Here is a 23937-nt window from a genome sequence, read left to right as displayed (position 1 = left end):
CAGCTTAGTCATCAAGGGTAGCGGCGCAGTGGCCGACCTCAGGTAGGAATATCTAATCCTATCTGGGTTGATTACAGATGTCCATGGGCGGCAGTAGCTACTTACCATCAGGTGGACTGCATGCTCGTCTGCTACTCCTATAATATAAAAAAAACGTAAAGATTTAATGAAAATTGGCTTACCTATTTACTACATCTGCACAAAAACGTACATAAGAAAAATAGTATTCAAAGGACATACCTTTGAAAACTATTTTTCTTTTTTAAGTCTACCAATACGCACTTCGCCAGCGCGGTGGACTATGGCCTAATCCTTCTCATTCTGAGAGGAGACCCGTGCCCAGCAGTGGGGCAATAATGGGTTGTTGATGATGATGATGATGATTCACTACATCGCTTCAGTAATCGCTCCTCGCTGACAGTAGAACACCAACTAATTTATATAGTATCAACATCTATCTCAATCTACGTATAAACAATATCGGCCCATCTCAGATAGTTTGTTTAGATAGCCGTATGAAGAATGTTTGCGCTAGGAATGTTTTAATAATCCATGGCAGTGGCTACTTAGTTATATGTACTGCTCCCATTTTATATGAAACTGTAATAATTTCTAGGGTTCCGTACTCAAAGGGTAAAATTGGAAGCCTATTACTAGGGCTCCGCTGTCTCTCTGTCTGTCACAAGGCTCTATCTCCTGAACCATAATAGATAGATACTTGAATTTTTTGCTGCTGCTATACAAAAAGTACTGAAAAAAAAATATATATGAAAAATTCGGTAGCACACAACCCTCCGTGAGCGAGTATGACTTATTTATTTTTTATTTATAATATAAGAGTAGCAGACGAGCATGCAGTCCACCTGATGGTAAGTGGCTACTGCCGCCCATGGACATCTGTAATCAACCTCAGATAGGATTAGATATTCCTACCCGAGGTCGGCCACAGATGCGCCGCTACCCCTGAGGACTAAGCTGGAACGCCTCGGAAAAGTCTGTCTCCCTTACCACACCCTTCAAACCGGAACAAAGCAGCGCCTAACACTGCTGTTATTAGGTAGAAATAGGTGTGGCGGTGGTGCTGCCGGAGTTGAACCACAAAGGTTCCTACCACCTTCAAACTTACACTTAGTCAATTAATTATTATTTAAATATAGAAGTAGAGAAACGAGAGTGCAGTTCAGCTGAGTATGTGGCTATTGCCACTATAGACATATGTTATCAACCTCAGATAAGATTTCATTTCTACCTGTGGCGACCTCCCGCTACTATTCTGTATTCTGAATCACGCTAACGAAGTTTTCCAAATATCTTGCATATATACAAGTTCCGAGCTGAGACTGTCGGAGCACGGCCGCTCCCCGGGCATGATCACTTAGCCCGGCGGGAGATCTCCCTTTGCCAAACTACCTGATGCCAGCCATAGATGAGTTGCTCATCTGAGGACTAAGTTTTAACGCCTCAGATAATAAGTATGACTCCCTTTCCAATCGCATAACACAGCTGTTATTAGGCAGAAATAGGTGTGTCGGTGGTGCCACCACAACCACGGAGTTAAACCACAGTGAGTTTGACCATCAAATATGGGCAATATGTGAAGATGACAGACCCTACAATGTAGTAGTAACGGCTGCTCATGTTTTTTCTAGAAAAATCAGAGGTACCTGGAATTGGTACTTAGGACCAATTAGGACTGAAGGTGGTAGAACCCTTTGTGGTTCGACTCCGGCGGCACCACCGCCATACCTATTTCTACCTAATAACTGCAGTGTTAGGTGCTGCTGTGTTCCGGTTTGAAGGGTGTGGTAAGGGAGAAAGACTTTTCCGAGGCATTCCAGCTTAGTCCTCAGGGGTAGCGGCGCATCTGTGGCCGACCTCAGGTAGGAATATCTAATCCTATCTGGGGTTTATTACAGATGTCCATGGGCGGCAGTAGCCACTTACCATCAGGTGGACGGACTGCATGCTCGTCTGCTACTCTTATATTATAAAAAAAACCCCTGATTCAGAAGCAGAATTTTCTAGTCAAACCACTAGTCTTACTCTTACTACTCAGATTTGCTTAAATGTCATTAATCTGTACAAACAACTTAGCAGTTTTGTACTTTTCAGTAAAATATAAAATTTTAGATTGAAATTACAGACGCTGAAATTTCTACCTCTTTGCAGTAGAGACATTATTGAACGGAACTTAGTATAATCCTCAAACCACCCTCCACCCTCCCACCCTCCAGACCATATTACGTAACGCCACGTAATTCCATCTCGTTATCGAGTTGCGTTGTCATGGTAACCCGCCAGTACACAGCGCAGTGTGAGAGGGGCATATATCGCCGTCTCTGTCTGCCGCAGTAATAATAATTCAAGAGCCTGCAGGAGCCACGCCCTAGACTAGCTGGAACAGGGACCTATAGCGCTAAGAGGCTGGTGCCACTAGTATAGTAAACACAGTTTAATTAATGGTTAAGTATTACACTGGTTTAGAAAGAGTCGTCGGTTTGTCATAAAATCTGTTGAAAAAATATTGAATAGTACGAAATAAATCAGAAAATAAGACAAGTTTATTAGTCATAATTATCGATTTGTAGTGAGAATTATCGAGGCGTTAGAAAAAAATGTGAAAACAGGAAACAACTTCTTCACTCGCCGCTAAGTAACTCAAAATTGAATGTAAATGTGATAACGAATGCACACACCGAATTATTAAGTTGAAACGCTTCACGTCATACCAGGCTCTTCAAAATATAAGGAAAGAAGCAATGTTGTTGAAAGGCAAAAAAGTAAAATTCGATATAACTTAAAGTCGCTGATGAGGGCGTTGCTAGGTTTAACGCCATTTAGTTTTATAAAACATTTTACATTTACACCAAAACATTCTTTAATTGTAGCATTACAGTTGGCTTCGCTCCTATATACCTAAGAAATAGTTGGCTGCAGCGATTTAATTTCAAAAATCGAACTAATGTTTTAAATTTCTACTACCAACAAAAATAAAATATGTTTTAATATCAGTACGCATCATTTTAACTTGAAATTGAAAAGTTCAATCACACTGTAAAATGATTTACATTTAGAAAGATTTCATTTCATCATCATCATCATCAACCCATTACTGTCCCACTGCTGGGCACTGGTCTCCTCTCAGAATGAGAAGGATTGGGCTATAGTTCCTCACGATTTTTTCCTTCACCGTTTAAGCAAGTCATAATTAATTTCTAATACATAAAAAACTTAGAAAAATCAGAGGTGCGTGCCTGGGAGTTTCTTAACCACTAGGCTATCACTGTTTTTAATAAGGTTTCATTTATTTCCGTAAAATATAAACTGTTCATCACTAATTACTAGAATATACATTTAAAGTTACGACATATATTATTTACTAGCTGACCCGGCAAACTCTATTTCCGGCAAACTGTACTGCCTCAAAATCTATTTATCAAATAAATTTCATATAAAATATAGCCTATGTTACTCGTAGATAATGAAGCTTTCGAATGGTGAAAGAATTTTTTAAATTGAGCTTTTGAGCCTATTCATTATAACCAAACAAACAAAGTTTCCTCCTTATAATATTATAGTGTAGATATAGGCGTACAATGATGGCGCCTCCTACACAGCTCTCACCCACCTGCCCAATAGTTAATAACGATAGATAAAAAGCTGTTCTTTACAGAGATAATCGAATCGACATAACACGCCTATTATCAATTTCCAGAGCTTGACAATAGATTGTAGGTATTCATGTTTATATTTTACATGTACGGCGCCTCCGCTTACTTACTGAATATATTGTGCCTTTACATACGATAGTTCTAACACATACATGAAGGTGGTAGAACCCTTTGTGGTTCGACTCCGGCGGCACCACCGCCACACCTATTTCTAACACATAACAGCAGTGTTAGGCGCTGATGTGTTCCGTTTTGAAGACTTTTCCGACGCGTTCCAACTTAGTCCTCAGGGGTAGCGGCGCATCTGTAGCCGACCTCAGGTAGGAATATCTAATCCTATCTGGGGTTATTACAGATGTCCATGGGCGGCGGTAGCCACTTACCATCAGGTGGACTGCGTGCTCGTCTGCTAGTCCTATATTATTAAAAAAAAACAACTTTTGCAGATTAGTATACCTATTAATTTTTCGATAAGTTCAACGTAACCGACCACGCCCAAAGCTTACCAATAGTTAAACACCGATTTAGCTAAGTGTGAACCGGGCCGTCGGATCCAGACAGTATTGATCCGTGGAGCGACGACCCCACCGCCCGCAACTAGAACTATACGTAGCGAAACTAACTTCAATTAGGGTTGTTCTCTATCGTATCTACATTCGGATCTGAGTGATTTATTAAGAAATCAGTTTGTATCATCATCGTGTATAAGTGGAGTTCTCATCTTCAAAATAGTTAGGGGAGCTTCATTACTTGATTAAAGTAATAGCAAATGGAATGGTAAGTGACAACCTGATGGTGAGTGGTATTTCTGCCTATTAACACTAGTGTCAAGCGTTGCTGTGTTCAGGTTTAATGAGTGTGGTAAGGTTTAATATAGGGGCGTCCGTCCCGCGCCTTCGATCCTGGGGGGATCCTCCAAACACAATTGCTAAGAACAATGTCATCTGAACCCAGAAGGTCACCAAATCACAGGCGAATATTCTATGACACAATTATAATTTTGTAAAATCACATAAAGTTTTTACAGTTTGGGTATAGATAAGTATAGATATCTCACCGCCTTGTAATTGAAGGAAGCCATTAAATGGCTTATACGGCTGACATTTCTGTCAGGCATTTAATGACTGTCATGGTGTAATTCACGCGGAACAATGCTGATGCGCAGTTAGGTGGTGCAAAAACACGAAATCGAAGGAAAAGTGCGGAGAAACATCGTTTCATTCGTAAATGATCTAAAAACTACATTTTTTAAATATTTTTCAAACACGACAATAGATGACAGTGACAATTTCAATTCTCAAAACCCGTTATGTTTAGGGGTGTGCGAATAATTCGAACTTACGAATTATTCGTTCCGAATCGAATATTAATATTCGATTCGAAACTCGAATCGAATAATTCGAAAATTCGAATTATTCGAAAGTTCCCGAATAATTCGAAAAATTTCGAATAATTCGAAAAATTTCGAATAATTCGAAAATTTTCGAATAATTCGAAAATTTTCGAATAATCCGGAAATTTTTGAATAATTCGAATTTTTTCAGGGTTTCTTATTTTCAATTTTGGAATAAAAATTTAACAGTCAATATACATTTTATTTAAACCATATAGTTACACAAATAGAACAATTAATATAGTTTTTTTTTTAAATAATGAAATAATAAAAATTGAAATTTGGGGATGATCCTATTCTTGTAATGTTAATAAACTATTCTTGTAATGTTAATAACTTATAAAAAAATGGATGGTAAAAATATTGATTGCTTTTTTTTACGGCACTTCAAAAAATTACCTGAAATTCATGCTTCTAGACTAGAATACCCCCTTAATTCGCGAATTATTCGAAAACTTTCGAATTATTCGAAATTTTTCGAATTATTCGAAGAATTTCGAATAATTCGAAAATTCGAATTATTCGATTCGAATTTCGAATCGAATATTGATATTCGATTCGATTCGATTCGAACGATATTCGCACACCCCTAGTTATGTTATCTGTTAGGAGTGAGTAATCTTTACTAATCTATGACTTTGGGGGCCTCCATGCAACGTTCCGCCCCAGGCCTCCGACCTTAGTCCGCCACTGGTAGCAGTGACTAGTGATACCTATTTCATGAATACATGCTTGTTTGCTCCTTTAATTTCGATATTAACTGACAAGTTTTACAAACCATGTAGGTAAGTTACTTATGGTTATCAAAATTGCATTGAAGATATCCATGATGGAAGTGTACTGTTTGTGTTTCACCTTATGTTAAAGTATCGGCTCATTGCTGTACACACCGCACGCACATCCATCTTACACCACAGCTTCCAGCAGAATGAGGGGGGGACCATGCCCCACTCACACCATACTATTGTTCGCGGCGTGTACACATGAGAGAACCTTCGACACACGACAGAACCTTCATATTATTTCTCATACAGGAAGATACCAAAAACGTAAAAAGGGAAATTATATTTTCGGATACCCTTTACAGATCGTGCACCGTGACGTCACATACCTATTCCAAGCACACGGATTGAAAATTACACTCCCAACTCAATAATATTACGCTGAGAGGCTTTGTGGACTAACGAAGTGCATCCAGCTTTCAATATTGAAGCACCAGCTCGCTTCCAATTCCGAAATAAATTTTGCAGACTTCGAAAAGGCTGAATAAGAATTTCATTTTAACGTAAAGTTTTTTGCGTTGGATGAAAGGGTTTTTGCTAAATGGTACTCATGTTTGTTTTGCTTGTGTTGAAATTTTAGCTTAATAATAATGAAATAATGTATGTGGCTTTTTATGAAAATTCCTTTTACTTTGAGTTCGATAATTTGATTAGTGGAATGTAGATTCCACTTGACAGAATTAACGACGAGTAAAATGTTTTTATTTAACCCATATACTTACTTAATTATGTATGAATTAGATAATTTATTTAGCGGAATCAAGTCTAGACATTCCGGATGAATGAATGAAATAGATTGACTTTTACGTTTATACAAATGAAAATACCGTGTAAAAACTTTAGTAAGGTATGTGCAATATATTAATTGTGTAAGTTTTTTTTCAAACATTGTGTATGATTAATATCAAGTTAGGACTTTTTGTTTTCTAAGTAACGTACATAATACTCAATGTATGAAATATTTATATAACATCTGTATTTTTACCATATAGTGTTTTTATCCCAACATCATTTAAGGCTGAAAAAACCCGACCCTTATGAGAAACAGTTCAGTTATTTTCAATATTAGTCTATATAAAGACAGTCAAAGATAAAATCTAATGGTATAATTAGCATAAAATTAAAAAAAAAATGATTATTTCGAAATCCACTCCAATTTTCTTTATTTATAAATGACCATACATACCCCATGACAAGACAAATAGAGCCATCCGATCTGACATACATTAAAGTACCCCAGCTTAGGGTGTCCCCTACTGTGGCCAGGTGTGCGCATTCGGGCGGCCAGTCCTGAGTACCATTGATATTGTGTTGAAAAATCAATTGAATAAGAAATATAAAGAGACAAATTTGTAGCTTAAATTAAAAATCTTATCATATATTAAGTAACAAAAGTTGTCCCTATTAAATAATAAGATTCAGAATTTCTAGATTAATATCATTGGCATAATAAGAAAGCTTTTTATAAGAACAGAAATATTTATCGTTTTCTTTTTTAATTTAGAATCAGTACTATATATTTTACATTATTATCATCTCTTACATATCTACAGACAATAATACCGAATTGAGGATTCGCGGAATCTGCTGGCGCCACCCTATTTGATTATTCTAGCCACGAAATACAATAATATGAAACGCTTGTAGCATAAAAAATGTAAATGCTTCGAATTAGGTATACATCTATATACAGCATTCTGTATAACAAAAAAACTTATACTTAGTTACACAAATAACTATTTATTTTATAGCTAAAAAACGTTGTCCGATAAGCACAGTTACATTACTCTTATTTTAGTGTCTCATATTTAGTAGTTGTTAGGGGCACATGTATCTTTAGTTTCAATTTCCAATTTTAACTTTAGGGGTATCTCCATAGCTACATAATGACAGATTTGAGGGTGATTACATTTCCAAAGCAACTATATCTTGATTAAAATAAAATCATTAACTTGAACGTTAGTGAAACAGTGCTCTTACACTGCGGCTGTATAACATAACGCATTGCGGCATCGTCCGATAAAAAAAAATCCTGGCGCGGGTAAATCAGCGGGCGATATTGGCGGGAGTGGCGTCTGTCAATTTGGGTAATGGCAGAGTGCCTTTTACCATTTACTAGCACCGATATTATAGGAACGGTAATGTAGTCGTGCCTATAACAGTTATGTGGAAATTGTGTAACATTCTACAAATATTTCAAGGTGGTTGAACCTTTCGTAGCTCAAATCTGGTGACACCGCCACCTATTTCTGCCTCATAACAATATTATTAAGGACTTCTGTGTTCTGTTTTGAAGGGCGTGGCACTCTTACCGCCTTAGAAATAAGCTTATCCCGGATATTTCAAATTACTCCTCAGGGGCATAGATTAGTAAAGATTACTCACTCCTAACAAGAAAATGTACCCAGTTTTGAGAATTGAAATAGTTGCGTAAAAAAGTTTTGCCACGTCTCCGTGCTAAAATCATAGATGCTAAAATGCCCCTAAAATATTTGAAATAATTATTTATTTATTATGTAATATGCAGTATTAGTTATTTATTCGTAAATTTTCTTTAAAAATGTTTTTATTTGTCTAGAATTCAAAAAGAGAACTTACTAATAAGCCGTTTGTGGCTTCATTCAATTTCAAGGCAGCGAAGTATCTTTACTAATCTATGTTGGTACCATAGAATATTTTTAGTCTGGAACTACGGTCATACCCTTATGCTTATACGTAATCAATTCTATCATCTGTTGCAGCTTATGCTTCGGTCAATGCAACTTTCGTTACCATTAATTTCGTTTTCAACTTCAATTATAAAATTTTATGATTCCATAAAATGGATGATTAATTTCAGATTGAAAGTCCAAGGCACATGACATATTTCGGTGGTTCAGTAAATGTCAGGCAGTAAGGAACCCACGCAGCTCGTATCCGGCTTTCGGATCTAACTAGGAGGCCTTCCGCCCACACCTCGTTTAAAATTAATCTTTAAACTCACTTCACTATATTGGTTCCTTTTTGACAGATTAGTAATGCTACAATGCAAGTTACTGAATCGATTATTGATATAATTTTAGTAATTAAAGGTAGAGCCAGTATTATGCGACTGGGGTATCATCGTCATCATCAACCCATTAATGTCCCGCTGCTGTGCACGGGTCTCCTTTCAGAGTGTTAAGGATTAGGCCATAGTCCACCGCGCTGGCCAAGTGCATATTGGTAGACTTCACATACCTTTGAAAACTTGTTTTTTTTTTTTTAATTTTCTCAAGTATGCAGGTTTCCTCACGATATTTTCCTTCACCGTTTAAGCAAGTGATAATTAATTTCTAATACGCACATAACTTTGAAAAATCAGAGGTGCCTGGGATTTGAACCTCGGATCCCTCGAGCAAGAGGTCGAGTTTCATAACCACTAGGCTTACTGCTTCACTGCTTAAAGACTGGGGTATATTATACTATCGTTTAAAGGCGGTAGATTCCTCTGTGGTTCGGCTCCGGCGGCACCATCGTCACTCCTATTTCTGTCTAATAACAGCAGTGTTAAGCGATGCTGTGTTCCGGTTTGTTGTATGTGCTATGGGTGCTCATACTTTTCCGAGACATTCCAGCTTAGTCCTCAGGTGTCCTCAGGCGCCTCAAGTGAGAATCTAGACTTATCTAGGGTTGCAGATATCCATGCCATGGGCGGCATTAGCCACTTGACAGGTGGACTGTATGCTCGTTAACTACTTTTAAATAATATATAAAACACTTTCATTTCTCGCGTGAAGTTGTGCGTCCCTCTGGAAGAGTGTGGGTGCTGGCTGACTAAGAAGAACTAAGATGAGTTCTTACGATTTTTCATCAGCGTTAGGAAAAACTGCATCTTAAACATTAGTAAAGATGACTCACTCCTAACAAGAAAACGTAACCAGTTTTGACAATTGAAATAGTTGCGTAAAAAAGTTTATATCACGGCGTGCGTAAATGGACGTTTTACGCACGCTTCGCGTGCGCAAAACCCCCGTTTCCGACCCCGTAATATAAAATTTTATACAACACGCGGACGAAAAATGTTTTTCTGACTCGTGTGATTGCAGTCCTCGCCTGCGGCTCGGCCTGCAAACTCACACTTGTCAGAAAAAAATTTTTCGTCCTCGTATTGTAATGTACTATTTGCCACGTCTCCGTGCTAAAATGTCCCTAAAATATTTGAAATTATCATTTATTTATTATATAAATTACGCAGTTACTTATTCCTAAATTTTCTATAAAAATGTTTTTGTCTGTCAAGAATTCGAAAAAAGAACTTACAATTTTTTTTTTTTATAATATAAGAGTAGCAGACGAGCATGCAGTCCACCTGATGGTAAGTGGCTACTGCCGCCCATGGACATCGTAATCAACCCTAGATAGGATTAGATATTCCTAGCTGAGGTGGGCCACAGATGCGCCGCTACCCCTGAGGACTAAGCTGGAACGCCTCGGAAAAGTCTGTCTCCCTTACCACACCCTTCAAACCGGAACACAGCAGCGCCTAACACTGCTGTTATTAGGTAGAAATAGGTGTGGCAGTGGTGCCGCCGGAGTCGAACCACAAAGGGTTCTACCACCTTTATAGCTTCATTTAATTTCAAGGCGACGAAGTATCTTTACTAATCTTTGATCTTAAAACAGAGTTACCGTTGTTGTTCATGGTGACCAGTTACGGTCGTAAGCGTAGCTTATTTGCGTCTATAATAAAAAAAATAATAAAAACAATTGTAAATCATACTGAACATAACCATACTTACAGCTTTAAGTTGAACTAAAACATAATGGAAGGCACTAGAAGGGCTAATCTGCCATATTTCATCCGATTGTCTATGCCCAATCGAGCATGGCGCCGGCCAGAGACAAGCATTTATTTTTATCGCCAGGTAACAACGATTGCATCATTCTGCCTACTGACTAACTGACATTACGTCTGCTCATTATCCGTGGTAATAGCCATTTAAATAGATATGGTGCGGGTTTTTATTGTTCTACAAAATCTACATCAACTCATTGATATCCTGTATTAAAGTCAAAAGGATTTAGGCAACAATTCATTATACTGGCTAAGTGCGGATTGGAAAAGTTCAGACAAAAAAGAGTATGGAAAATTTACATCAACCCACTGCTGTCCTGTACATAAAATAAAAATAAAAGGTTTAGGCCACATACATCACCGGCTAAGTGCGGTTTGATAGAATTAACACAAAAATATATTCAGGAAATTCTCAGGCATGTTTTCCTTTACCATTTACTGTAAACCCTAGTCTTAAAAGATAGTAGAAGCTTATCATTATGTAAGGTAGATACACTTACAAGAGGCATTGGAACCTAAGTAGTAAGGGCAGTAACGCATCTATGGCTGATAGTATGCTATGCTATGCTAAACTTGTAATCGAACTAAAATGCGCAAAATTAATCACCCTATTTTGTTTTCGAATAACGAGTCACGGGTCAAGGAGAATATTCGACTGGAATGCGAAGTGTTACCGGCGGAAATCTTAAGGAAAGTCGTGGAAAATATGATAAAACAGGCGCAATTGTATCAACGCTGGTGGAAGACACTTGACAGACATCATTTTTTATAATTATCAAAAAAAAAGTTAAAAGTCCTGGTAAAGATTTCTATTACTTAAAATCACTTTTTTCTTCAGTACAAAAGTTATTCAAAAACCAAATAGGGTTATTAAATTTGCGCCACCCTATAGATAAGATTCCAATCCCATTTTAGTTCGATTACAAGTTTAGCATAAAAGCAACTGCATCGTCTTCAACCCATTACTGTGTCACTGCCGAGCACGTGTCTTCTCTCAGAGTGTGAGATTTAGGCCATAGTCCACATCTACCAGAGTGCAATTTAGTAAATTTCACTAATAGTTGCACTATCATTAGTCGAGCGCATATCAGCGTTAGACAATCATCCTAACTAGATAAACGTTTGTTTTGTCTGTTTGGTAACAATTATAGAATGAATGTAATTGTTACTGTTTTTAGCCTTCCGTAAATCTTAATAAAGAACTTGACAACTAATATACTATACATGTTAATAGGTAAAGGTTAAGCTTTTTTTCATAATATCATAGATTAGTAAACAAGAAACTGTAACCAGTTTTGAAAATTGAAATTGTCACTGTCATCTATTTTCATGTTTAAAAAGATTTAAAAAATGTATTTTTTAGATCATTTACGAATGGAACGATATTTCTCCGCACTTTTTCTTCGATTACGAGTTTTTGCACCACTTAACTGCACATGTCGGCATTGTTCCGCGTAAATTACACCATGACAGCCATTAAATGGCTGATAAATTTGTCTGCCGTTTAAGCCATTTAATGGCTTCCTTCAATTACATAGGTGGTGAGATATCTATACTTATCTATGCATAATATAGAAGCAGCAAACGATCTGCAGGTACTCACACCTGCTGCCGCCCATGGACATCTATGATCAACTCCAAATAAGGTTTGATTCCTCACTGATTGGCCTTAGATCTGTGGACTAAGTTGAAATTCTTCAAATAAGTATCTCTTACCACACTGTTTAAAATGGAACAAAGCAAAACTTAACATTGTTATTGTAAGGCAGAAAAAAATAAATGTGCCTCTGCCTCTTTCTTTTCTTCCTCCTATAAACCTTCTCTCTTGAAATCCTTTTAAAAACAATAAAAGCGTAAATATTAGAAACACAGAGCTAAGATAAAAATAGAAATAAATGGCGAAGCTCAAAGTATGCCTCACTGGGGTGATAAATCAAAAGAAATCACGAAAAACTTTCGCAATAACAATATTTCATGCACGCTACTTCCCGCCAAAAATATAACGGCAGGCTGGCACAGATAAAAAATGAGTGTTATTCAATATCTTATCTGTAACTCCGTAAAAGCCATAAATATTCGATTGGATTTATTTTTATTGAAGACTTATCCATTTCCGATACATCTAAATATTCATACTCTTACGATTAGATTTTCTTTATTTTTGTTTCTGTTTTAATTTTATAGGAGTAAAAAAAAGTAGCAATTCAATATCTACATATTAATGCAGTCTATCTGAAATTAAGTAGTCACTGCCACCTGTGGACATCTGTAACCAACTCCCAAAAGAGCAATTCTACATCAATTAAAGATTAAATTAAAGATTCATTGCCACTCCTGGGAGCTTCAATAATCACCTCATATTATGCAAGTGAGCCAGCATCCACACCCTAACGCCGAAACGCAAGAATTGTTTTGGCTAGAAATATTTTTGGTCATTTAGCCTTTTAAAAAATGTAATGCAAAATATTAAGGACTCTACTTACATACTAGAATACCGAAATATTAGAAAGAAAAAAAAAACTTCTTTATGCTAACCATAGATTAGTAAAAATACTTCGCCGCCTTGAAATTGAATGAAGCCACAAACAGCTTATTTTAGTAAGTTCTTTTTTTGAATTCTTGACAAATAAAAACATTTTTAGAGAAAATTTACGAATAAATAACTAATACTGCGTAATTTACGTAATAAATAAATAATTATATCAAATATTTTAGTGACATTTTAGCACGGAGACGTGCTAAAATGTCCCTAAGCTTTTTTACGCAGCTATTTCAATTCTCAAAACTGTGTACATTTTTTTGTTAGGAGTGAATAATCTTTACTAATCTATGATGCTAACTTACCTAAACGCAAATTACGGAAGCAATTTTTATTACGAAACCGATACATTAAGTAGGTACCTATTTAATGGCGTTTCCGTTTTTGCTATTTAACCTACTAACAAAAAATCCATGCTTATTACATTTCTTTTACAAAGATTGCGTTTTGTTCGAAACACGCGAAGTTAATCTAAATTCGCTGAAATGGTCACGAACAACCCTGTTTTACTGAAAAGTATACGTTTCCTATAAATAATGCGGGCACTGTTAATATTTACATAAAAATAAAGATTAACCACTTAGATTAGAAGCTAAGTCATTTGATTCCATGTGTTTGGGCTCGTATACAAATAGAAGGGCTTTAAATCTGGTAGATTCCTGTGTGATTCGATTCCGGAGGCACATCTATTTCTGCCTAATGACAGCAGTGTTAAGTGCTGCTGTGCTTTGATTTAAAGGGTGTAGAAATGGAGACATACTTATCAGAGACGTTCCAACTTACTGCTCAGGATAGCAACGGGTCTGTTGCCAACCTCAGATAGTATATAAGTCAATCTTAAATATCTGGGCTTGATGGACTGCATGCTAGCAAACTAGCACTTCAATACCATTTAAAAAAAAAGAATAATACCAAAAAAATGCAAACCGAAGTTTTTTTTTTTAATATAGGAGTAGCAGACGAGCATGCAGTCCACCTGATGGTAAGTGGCTACTGCCGCCCATGGACATCTGTAATCAACCCTAGATAGGATTAGATATTCCTACCTGAGGTCGGCCACAGATGCGCCGCTACCCCTGAGGACTATTAGGCAGAAATAGTATAGAACCACAAAGGGTTCTACCACCTTCTAAATGATTGCGATTGTCACTTCGATACGGGCCATTGCGTAGCGTTGCGTTGCGTTGTGGCGTAGGTACTATAAGACGTTCCGACTTAGTCCACGCATCTGTGGTTCAACTTATTTCTAGTAGCATATGCTTATACTAAACATGATCATTTAACTTTGTTGCTGCCATTATATAAACAAACAATTCCTAGTTATTTATACAGATGTATTTATTTGTACAGCATCGATCTTCCTTCCGTGGGTGTAGCGTGGAGGATGTATGCCCCCGTGCCACAGTGATCTGAATCAGTCATTGCGTACTATCACGCGTAGGGGACGAGGAAGTGCTGTAATCGTCGCTGTAACAATGGATCGTTTTTGTACGCCGTAACTACTTACGCAATGATGCTAATGTTTTGAGGCGGGGTCTTACTATACAATTATTATCATATCCGCATTTTAAGATTTTGATTAATTTTGATATGCGGGCACGCAAATTTTCTATTTTAAAATACGTATACCTATATGTGCATACCTGAGTGTCACTGTACGAAAATCTTTATGCCTATAACACAAGAAATTTGGTCTTATTTTCATTAATTAATTAATGTGGTGGTGTTTCAAGGTGGTAGAACCTTTTGTGGTTAGACTCCGACGGCACCACCGCCACACCTATTTCTGTCTAATAACACCAGTGTTAGGCGCTGCTGTATTCCGTTTTGAGGGGTGTGGTAAGAGAGACATTCGAGGCATTCCAGCTTAGTCCTCAGGGGTAGCGGCGCATCTATGGCGACCTCAGGTAGGAATATCTAATCCTATCTGGGGTTCATTACAGATGTCCATGGGCGGCAGTAGCCACCTACCATCAGGTGAACTGCATGCTCGTCCTCCTATATTATAAAAAATGTTTGTTCCCTATACCATACTCTTAAAATCAGAATACAACTTACAGCACTAAAATGTGCTGTTATAAAGCAGAAATAGGTTTAGCACTGTTCTACCACCTTAAAGCACATATCACACATGCTCGACTAAAAGAGAATTGATGCATACTGGGAATGCTCCGGTAATCAGAATTCTCTGAATTACTCTTGAAGACTAAAAATAAAATATAGGTATCAATTGATAATGCAAAAAAACAATTGGTCAACGGGTTTTTACATTTATCAGTAGGCACCAACTTAATCACATATTTTTTTCCGTAAGAGAAATTATGATTTTGTTTGTTTGTAAATCGCATTGTTATATTTTGTTGCCAGTTGGTCCCGAACTTAGTGCATCAATAAAAATTAGGTATATACCTACTAAGAGAAATAAATTAAAGGGAAAACAATAACAACATGACTAGAAGATCGATTCAAATACTTACTATTATGGTAGCGTTGTGCGCTGACTAATGTAAAACACATGATTCATCTCCAACGCCTTGCAAAACCTACTACAAGTTTTTATTTGTTTATTACTTAGCATTCAAATTTGGCGAGAGATCGATAACAATGTTTAGTATTTGCTTTTTGTTTAGGCAAGGATTATATAACAATAGTTTCTATGTACCTACGCTTGTTTTTTTAGTCTCGTATAGTCCGTGTAACTGCTAGTCCGCTCTGAATATAGAAATGGATCGCGTCGCCATAGCAAATCGGTATACCTGCTCGCAATAACTTCAGAGCGGACTAGTAGTTTGGCGCGGACTATACCTACGCTTGCTTTTTGTCTCCTTCGAAAGTTTTCAAAGTAGGTACGCTTTTTCTCATCAAGTTTTTCTCACACCAAAGTACAGCAGCGCTTAACAGTGTTGTTATAAGGCAGAAATACGTGGCGGTGATGCTGCTCGAGTCAAACCCGAGTACTCTACAATCTCCTAATACATAACTAAGTCACTATAGTTATTATAGTTAGGTACATTTAACAGAGTCCGCAACTCAATTCACAATAATAAAATTGTTAAGCAGTTTATTATTATAACTTTTGAAATACATAACTTTATTTAAATTGGCTAGTTTATAAAATAATTATTTAAACTTGGTAGCTGATTAAGAATCAATCAGCAGTTTAATCATGGCCATTGCCACACATTTTTCATATTTGTGTGTTAAAACAGCAATACCATATACCATACTTTTAGTTGTTTGTTTAGGATAAGGTATGAGGTACATAGTTCTTAGGGATAGCAAAGCATAACTTCAATCCTATTCGGATCTACGATAAAACATGCGTGCACGGAGTGGGCGTCCGTTCTGAACGGGCAGGGACCCGTCGCGGGCGACCGTCGAGGGCAACCCGCTGTAGAGCCCCGCCAAACTTTTAGCCCACTCTGAAAATAGAAACGAGTCGCGTCGCAAAGGCAAATTGTAGATATCAGCGGGTCAAAGACAGCCCCCCGGCACCCCCTCTCGGGTACATAGCTGCGTTTGTCCTTACTGTTGCTACGGGGTATTTGCTTGTAGTAGTTTTCTACCGCATTGGCTCTCTGACTACACCTGCACGCAACGTCACAGCGGACTAGAAGTTTGGCGCGTATTCCTACGTAGTAGCGAAGCTCACCAAATTTAAAAAAAAATGTATACGCCCGGGCGCCCGCCCCTTGTAGAAACCCGTCGCACGCGCGTCTTTGGCCTTGCTCATACCATATTTCAATTCAGAGACGCGATCGTTCGCCTGTCAATTTTAGCGTACGCCCTTAGGGATTAACCACACATGTCTACGGGTTTATAACTTTATACACATATAGACTCCAGTGGCTACTCAAATGTAACTAACAATACCAAGTTAAGTAACTTCAACTAACACTAAAGTAAACCTTAAAATAAAACCACAAATATGTTAAAATATTTATATATTATCGGGCAGTTATGCCTACGCGTCGGCGATGGTGACTTCCACCTCTACTCCAGGCTCGATGTTGATGGAAGTGATCTGCTTCACGATCTCGGAGGGCGAGTGAAGGTCGATCACTCGCTTGTGGATCCTCATCTGGAATCTGTCCCATGTCTTCGAACCCTCACCACAGGGAGTCTTCCTGGTTGTGATGCGGAGGATCTTGGTCGGCATGCGCACTGGGCCCTGAAATTAGAAAATAAGTTTTTTTTAACACATAACTTAAGTTTTATTGGGTAATTGAAGGTGGTAGAATCCTTTGTGGTTCGATTCCGGCGGCACTACCGCTATACCTATTTCTGCCTCATAACAGCAGCGTTAAGCTTTGCTGTATTCTAGTTTGAAGGGTGTCTAAGGTAGACATACTTTTCAGAGGCGTTCCAGCTTAGTCCTCAGGGGTAGCGGCGCATCTGTGGCCGACCTCAGGTAAGAATATCCAATCCTATCTGTTCTAATTCCTATCCTATTCCTAATTAGTGATTTTTCTATTATTCTACAACTTAATACCCCTATAAATTTATATTTTTATTTAATTTAATAATGGAATAGGGTCAGGGCATCTGTAGCTATTAATTTTAATTAGCTAGTTTGTTTTTAAGTTAAAATAACTTGGGGTGGGAGATGTGTGCGGTAATACAAGGTTACACCTAGTACGGCAGACAATGCCTTCTGAAATATTGGGTAACTTTTTTGATTCATTATGCTATTATTATTAAATGTTTGCTAGATTTAAATTTAATGTTATATGACATTTTCGTTTGTGTTCTTAAAATATATATTTATATAAAATTTATATAGCTTCCCTATGAGCAGAATGTGTTATGTGTAACACACACTCTGCACTTTGAAAAGCATTGATCTTGCACCGCTATAGGTAGACACCATTAAGAGTATAATGATGTATATTTCTAGAGTGCTCATGAAGATACCATACCTGTGGTAATTACCATACATAAGTAGAATTTAATTTTTAGGACTACATTTCTGTTTTTCTAATATTTTGTTTTATAATATTTAAGTAATATAGGTAGAGCATTAAGCATGGTTGCAAGAACTTGTAATAATAAGCTTTTGATCAAGCCAAATGTTTTAGAGAGATTGCAGCCTTATCCTCTGCAATCGGGTACAAATTAATACACCATTATAGTGCTACAAACCTTAACACGGAGCTTCTGCTTCTTGGCACCGTTGATGAGGTCAGCGCACACCTTCTCTAGCGAGCGCACATTGCGCGAGGTGAGCGTGATGCGGATGCGGTGGATGGGCGAGATCTCCGCCTGGGGCTTCTCGATATCCTTGCCTGCTACGACGGCTGCTGCCTGGAATTGTACAGAGACATGTTTAACATCTTGAGGGTTGACAAGGATTGGTGAGATTAAATATGACTAACTGATAAGCATTTTGAGGATTAACAAGGATTGCTATGATTCATTGTGAGAGACTTAACTATCATCAAATTCATCAAAAAGTTAACTGGAGCTTATAAAAAAAAACAATTTGTAGTGTTTTTTTTTTCTATAAGCTCCAGTTTAAAGATATTTTATTGTTAATTACAACTATTGCTTGTATTTTGTGAAGCTCTGGTAAATGTAGGTCCATAAAGACCATGAGTGTCTGAAGTAAAAGCCATGCCTTAGTCGAAGCTATGAATTTCTTGCATAGAGATTCGTATGATGGAACGAATTTACTAGTACCCAGTCTAATAGTAATTGCACTAGCTAGTCTAACACTGGGCGATCTTAAGATTGAGTCACTTCTTATTAATTATAATTGAATAAATGTGTAAAATAAGAATGATCAAAGTATGACATTTTTAGGGCGGGAAACGCAAAAATCAAATATTTCGATTATTATCAATATTTTCGACACGTTCCTTATTGCTAGATAATTAATATTATTAGTACATATGTTTAGTTGCGCCAAAATTGGCAAATTCTGATAAATTTGCTATGACACACGTGGAAACATAACCTTAAAATACCATTAAGTTTATATATTTTTATTACTGATAATTTCAACTAAATTATGTTTGTAATAATGAAAATAAGATGTACTTACCATGTTGATGCGATTTCTCGGTCGAGATAAACAATTTTCCAATTAAAAATTGCTCAGCGCTGAACCGGAGAACAGCTTAACTTAAACGTCAAACGTAAAAGAAAATGACAGATAGAAAATATTAGCTCTATGGCAAATGATTATATTTTGTCATATTCTTGCTAGTGACAAAAATGCTAAATATATTTTAAAGTAAAACAATTTAATTTATACTTTATCAATTAGTTAAACAAAGTACTAATTATAATTGGAATTCTTAAACTAAAACTCATTACAGTAATGAATAATTATTATAATAATCATTACACAGGTCAACAAAAAATATATTTTTGTTTGTTGCCCTGGATATCTCTTTGGATTAATTTACTTTCAAACTTACAAAATTCGAATATATTTATAAAATTGCTGAAGTGGCTCTTGTTTTTTTTTAATTTGGCATTTTTTGTTTTTTAATTATTTTTCCTCTGAAATCGATATTCCAGGTCATCCAAATTATAATATCATAAAAGTTATGTTTTCATAAATGTTAATAGTTATTCTTATGCAGTACAGAGGTTGCTACATAAACGTCACGTGACTCCCCCTCCCATCATTTCGTGTAAATACCGTCGAAATCAGTGTTTTCTTAAGGTTAAAAGACGCACAACGCGCTTTTGGGTAAGTTGCTAATACTTCATTTATTAACATTTCTATATTGTGTTTTTGTATTGTTTGTTTATGTTTCCGTGTAGTAAAGTACTTTTTTATTTTGGTTGATATAATATTAATGTTTATTTTGTTCTAGAAATATGAATACAACGCGAAGAAAATGCAAATATAGCCCAGACGTTTTTTGTTACATTTGTGATGTTTATATAACAATAAAACAGACGCGAAATATTACAGACTATATCAAAGAGGTACATACAGAATATTTTGGTTTACATATTGAAAAAAAAAGATAAGTCGTGGGTTCCTCATAAAGTTTATAAGTCTTATGTTGAGTCGTTACGTTTGCGGAAAAAAGGAGAACGCCGCGGACTAGAATTTGGTGTTCCAATGATCTGGATGAAGCCGAAAAATCATTTTGATGATTGTTACTATTGCGTAGCGGATGTAAAAGGTTGTTTAGGTAGTAATAAAGCAACAAACTACGAAGAAATAGTACAGAAAATGTTGAGGAGCTTTAAGAATTTAGGAGCGCACACGAGTATAAAATTGCTATCTCCACAGTCATTTAGAAATAGATTTCCTGAGAATCTGGGAGAACTGGAATAGTGAAGAACAGGGAGAGCGCTTCCACCAAGACCTTAAAGTTATGGAAGAAAGGTATAAGTGAAGATGGAATAGCCATATGATGGCAGATTACTGTTGGTCTTTGAAAAGAGATTGTCCTGAAAAAGGTCATAAAAGACAAGCATATAAAAGATATTTTTCAGACATTTAACATAAATATACATATGTTTTTTTGTTATATGTCACTTGTTTTTACCCTAATTGAATATTAAAACTTGATAATTTATAAGAATTTTTAATAAAAAAAGATTTTTACTAATATACTTGTTTTTTTTTTCTTATACTGACTGCCTTTTTTGTATAATATAATATTGATGAATTAAAAAAAACTAGAGCCAATATTCAAAACCTGTTTTTAGTTTCTTAAATTAATAACATAAAAGTATTCGAAACCACTCTCACTTCAAGGGCAACAAAACCACTGTTGACCAGTGTTATAATTGGAATTCTTAAACTCAAACTCATTACAGTAATGAATAATTATTATAATAATCATTATTGATACCATAATATAAAAGTTGTAACAGGTTGACAACAATGTTTTTAATTTTTTGAAACTTTTCGGTATATTTAATTATAAAATTTCTAACTTACTGTTACTACATCACAATTATCTGATTCTATCTCTTAAATATAATATTATCTCATGATTCGAAATCATATTCCCATTATGTGGAAATAAAGTAAGGTTTACATAGGATTACACATCTTTAATAAATAAATATAACTTATACGCAAGTAAAATTAGCTATAAACAGAGGATTGTAAGCAGTAATACTAAGTAATATAACATAGGAATAGCTATAATTGTAATTTAATCGCGCTGCAGCTCACACATTGTTAATCATAAGACTCTTGACTTGCTTGTCGAATTTCCTAAAACAAAAGAATATATGATTAAAACATGTCCATAATATTGATTTTTTTTTCGAAATACAATATTTAAGAATTATTGTAAGGGCGCAGACAATACGTAATGCGGAACCCATTTTGCCATTAAATGACTTTTTTTACAGATAAATGTTAGTGGTAATTAATGAAATCTTCTTTAATATGTGACGACAGGTTTTAACGTGCGGACACGCGTCATAATTTTTATATTAATATTAGTGTCAGCGCCGTGTTCGGCAACTATCGGCTGCGGTCGGTGTTTTCCGCGATGTAACGATAGTTGCTATGGTTTGTTTATTGTAGATACTGAAAAATATTGTCTGTCTTCCTAATTTATATTTTATATGTCGTATTGCATTTGAATATATTTATTGAACAAGTACGCGGTGGTTTCTCTACAAATATAAAGGGTATTTTTAATAGCAGCACGCTCATCTCCGTTACTTATAAACTCTGTGAACATTGTGAATATTCGTATATTTTGAGTATTTTTGAGGTTACATTTCAAATTAATTCACTAGATTTAATATTACACATAACTACGAAGCAACCACAAACTTACAGCGAGGTAATTTGATCCCCGGGCAGGTGGAACGGGTTGCAAATGGCATCAGCGTACAGCGCGTGCAGACGACGGAGTGCGGCGCGCACCTCCGCGTCGCGGATGTTGCTGCCGCTCGGCGACGTGCAGCTCGTCACCAGCACCAGCTTGATGCGCGTGTTGGTTACGTAGCCATAACTGGTGATAAAATATAGAAGTTGAGGAAATATGGATTATTTTAAAGTGTTCATTATTTTCAACTGGATATTTTTGTAAGTGGAAGCTATGTTGAAATTATGTGAGAGTTAGGAAAATATTTTTATATCATTGTTCATCGATGATAATCTAATTGGTGTAAATTTTATTTACAATGGAAATATTGTTACAATATTGTTAAGTAAGATATTATTTCTAGTGTCCAAAAAAATTGTATTTGACTTTAATCTAGTGTTATTTTTACGTCATGCATTTTCAAGATTGACAACAATTTGTGTTACAAATGTTAAGAATTTAAATTATCATATAATTTAATAATTTGATTAAATTAAAAGAAAGAGTTGAAATAATAATTGTAGTTCGAAAAACTTACATCCTATGCGTATCTGTTGAATAGAGTAAACCAAGATACAAGTCTCGTAAGTCTGTTCTAGCCGCATTCGAGCTAGAGTTAGTTGTATTTGTATTGGTACTAGCCAGTCTTTCTTCTAACGCGTCGAGAGCGGTGTGCACGAGCCATTGTCGCGATAGCTCCTTATCTGTGCTTGTATCATTTCCGATTCCCCCAATGTATAATGGAGAATTCTAAAATAAGAAGGTTAAGAAAAAATAATATCAATATTTTTAAATAACAACTGGTTGTTTATAAAAAAATATCTTTGCCGATTTTATGACAAATCGTATGTAAATTTACAACATATCTATTGATTGTCTTTGGTCCATCTGTCAAACAATCTATGACGTGTAATTTGTTTTTATCTCAGTTTCCAAAAAATCTATAGTGAATGCATGAATTAATAGCTAAATGCAAAGTTAGATATATAACGAGTGAATAGTGCTGAAAGAGATATGAACGGATACATGTGAACTGTTAAAAACTTACATCTTTCCCGATAACTGCGACACAAACAGCCATTGTATACACAAAGCTGGGCGGAAGTGATTTGGCATTGACAGCTAGACCTTTTTGTTTATATCGAGGCGGGAACTTTTGAAAAAGTGTTCCACTACTTTAATACATTTTTTCATTTAAACCTCAAAATGTACAATAATTCTAGAACTCGTTATAGTAAATGTAGTTGTACTGACTACAAAAAGTTAGTAACGTACTGTTAATGTTGTGAAATGGCGCAAAACGGTGACGCAGAATCTCTCGCATACGAAACCAACGAGAAGGGTGAAAAGATGTTAGTGAGGTCTCTAGAATCGAACCAACGGGCGTATCTTCGCTTCACCAACAAGACCAGCCGCCCCGTGGACGTGTGGTGGCGGAATTTTGGCGGCACAAGAGTCCATTACGTTCGTCTCAAAGCCCGCACGTATTTCGACGTAAATTCCTTCATAACGCACCCTTGGGAGTTCACCGACGTCACAACGAAAGAGAACTACGTTATCGAGAACAAACGGATATTTCGACCGCCAAAACACATCGCCGATAAGGGATTTAGGACGAACTGGAACATTACTATCGGAGTGCGTTCGCTAAGAAAAACAGTTTTATTAGCGATTGCGCAGCGCTTGAGCGACCCAAATACAGCGTCAGATTTGCAATTACCACGGGTTCTCGTCGAGGAGTTGCGAGAAACGATAGTAATGTACCACCGACCACTCACACCTAATCTAGGAAGATGACAATACTATAGGAAGTGTTGTCTATAAACACTTGAATACTTTAAGCATAAATAGAGCATTTATATTTTATACAAATATGATATAATCCACTGTCTGTGATAAGTTTTGTTGAATTTCAAATGTATAAGATTATGTTAC

At 36.3% G+C, this 23937-nt stretch overlaps 2 protein-coding genes across 2 annotated transcripts; both read right to left on the bottom strand.

Annotated features, from left to right (window-relative positions):
* Nucleotides 1–17136: 17136 nt before the first annotated feature.
* Nucleotides 17137–19400, bottom strand: RpS20 (ribosomal protein S20). Its single transcript, XM_073092002.1, has 3 exons — nucleotides 19245–19400; nucleotides 18344–18505; nucleotides 17137–17372 (listed from the first exon to the last, which is right to left on the bottom strand). The coding sequence occupies exons 1-3, from the start codon at nucleotides 19245–19247 to the stop codon at nucleotides 17166–17168; spliced, it is 372 nt and encodes a 123-aa protein (XP_072948103.1). The 5' UTR covers nucleotides 19248–19400; the 3' UTR covers nucleotides 17137–17165.
* A 1808-nt stretch (nucleotides 19401–21208) lies between these two features.
* LOC140756571 (trafficking protein particle complex subunit 2-like protein) lies at nucleotides 21209–23306 on the bottom strand. Its single transcript, XM_073092096.1, has 4 exons — nucleotides 23051–23306; nucleotides 22541–22752; nucleotides 21973–22149; nucleotides 21209–21395 (listed from the first exon to the last, which is right to left on the bottom strand). The coding sequence occupies exons 1-4, from the start codon at nucleotides 23081–23083 to the stop codon at nucleotides 21350–21352; spliced, it is 468 nt and encodes a 155-aa protein (XP_072948197.1). The 5' UTR covers nucleotides 23084–23306; the 3' UTR covers nucleotides 21209–21349.
* Between the last annotated feature and the right edge of the window lie 631 nt (nucleotides 23307–23937).

This window comes from Epargyreus clarus, unplaced genomic scaffold (assembly GCF_041222505.1).
Source record: "Epargyreus clarus isolate Ecla_fem2 unplaced genomic scaffold, WU_Ecla_fem_2.2 ptg000035l, whole genome shotgun sequence".
Lineage (NCBI taxonomy): Eukaryota > Metazoa > Arthropoda > Insecta > Lepidoptera > Hesperiidae > Epargyreus > Epargyreus clarus.
This window is presented reverse-complemented; position numbering and strand designations above follow the sequence as displayed.

Coding starts and splice junctions, on each gene's coding strand:
- RpS20 (XM_073092002.1), bottom strand. Junction 17,373..18,343: donor AGCAGAAGCTCCGTGTTAAG/GTTTGTAGCACT, acceptor TTCTAATTTCAG/GGCCCAGTGCGCATGCCGAC.
- LOC140756571 (XM_073092096.1), bottom strand. CDS start 23,083: ATGGCTGTTTGTGTCGCAGTTATCGGGAAAGAT. Junction 22,753..23,050: donor TCGCAGTTATCGGGAAAGAT/GTAAGTTTTTAA, acceptor TTCTTATTTTAG/AATTCTCCATTATACATTGG. Junction 21,396..21,972: donor GGGGATCAAATTACCTCGCT/GTAAGTTTGTGG, acceptor CTTTTGTTTTAG/GAAATTCGACAAGCAAGTCA.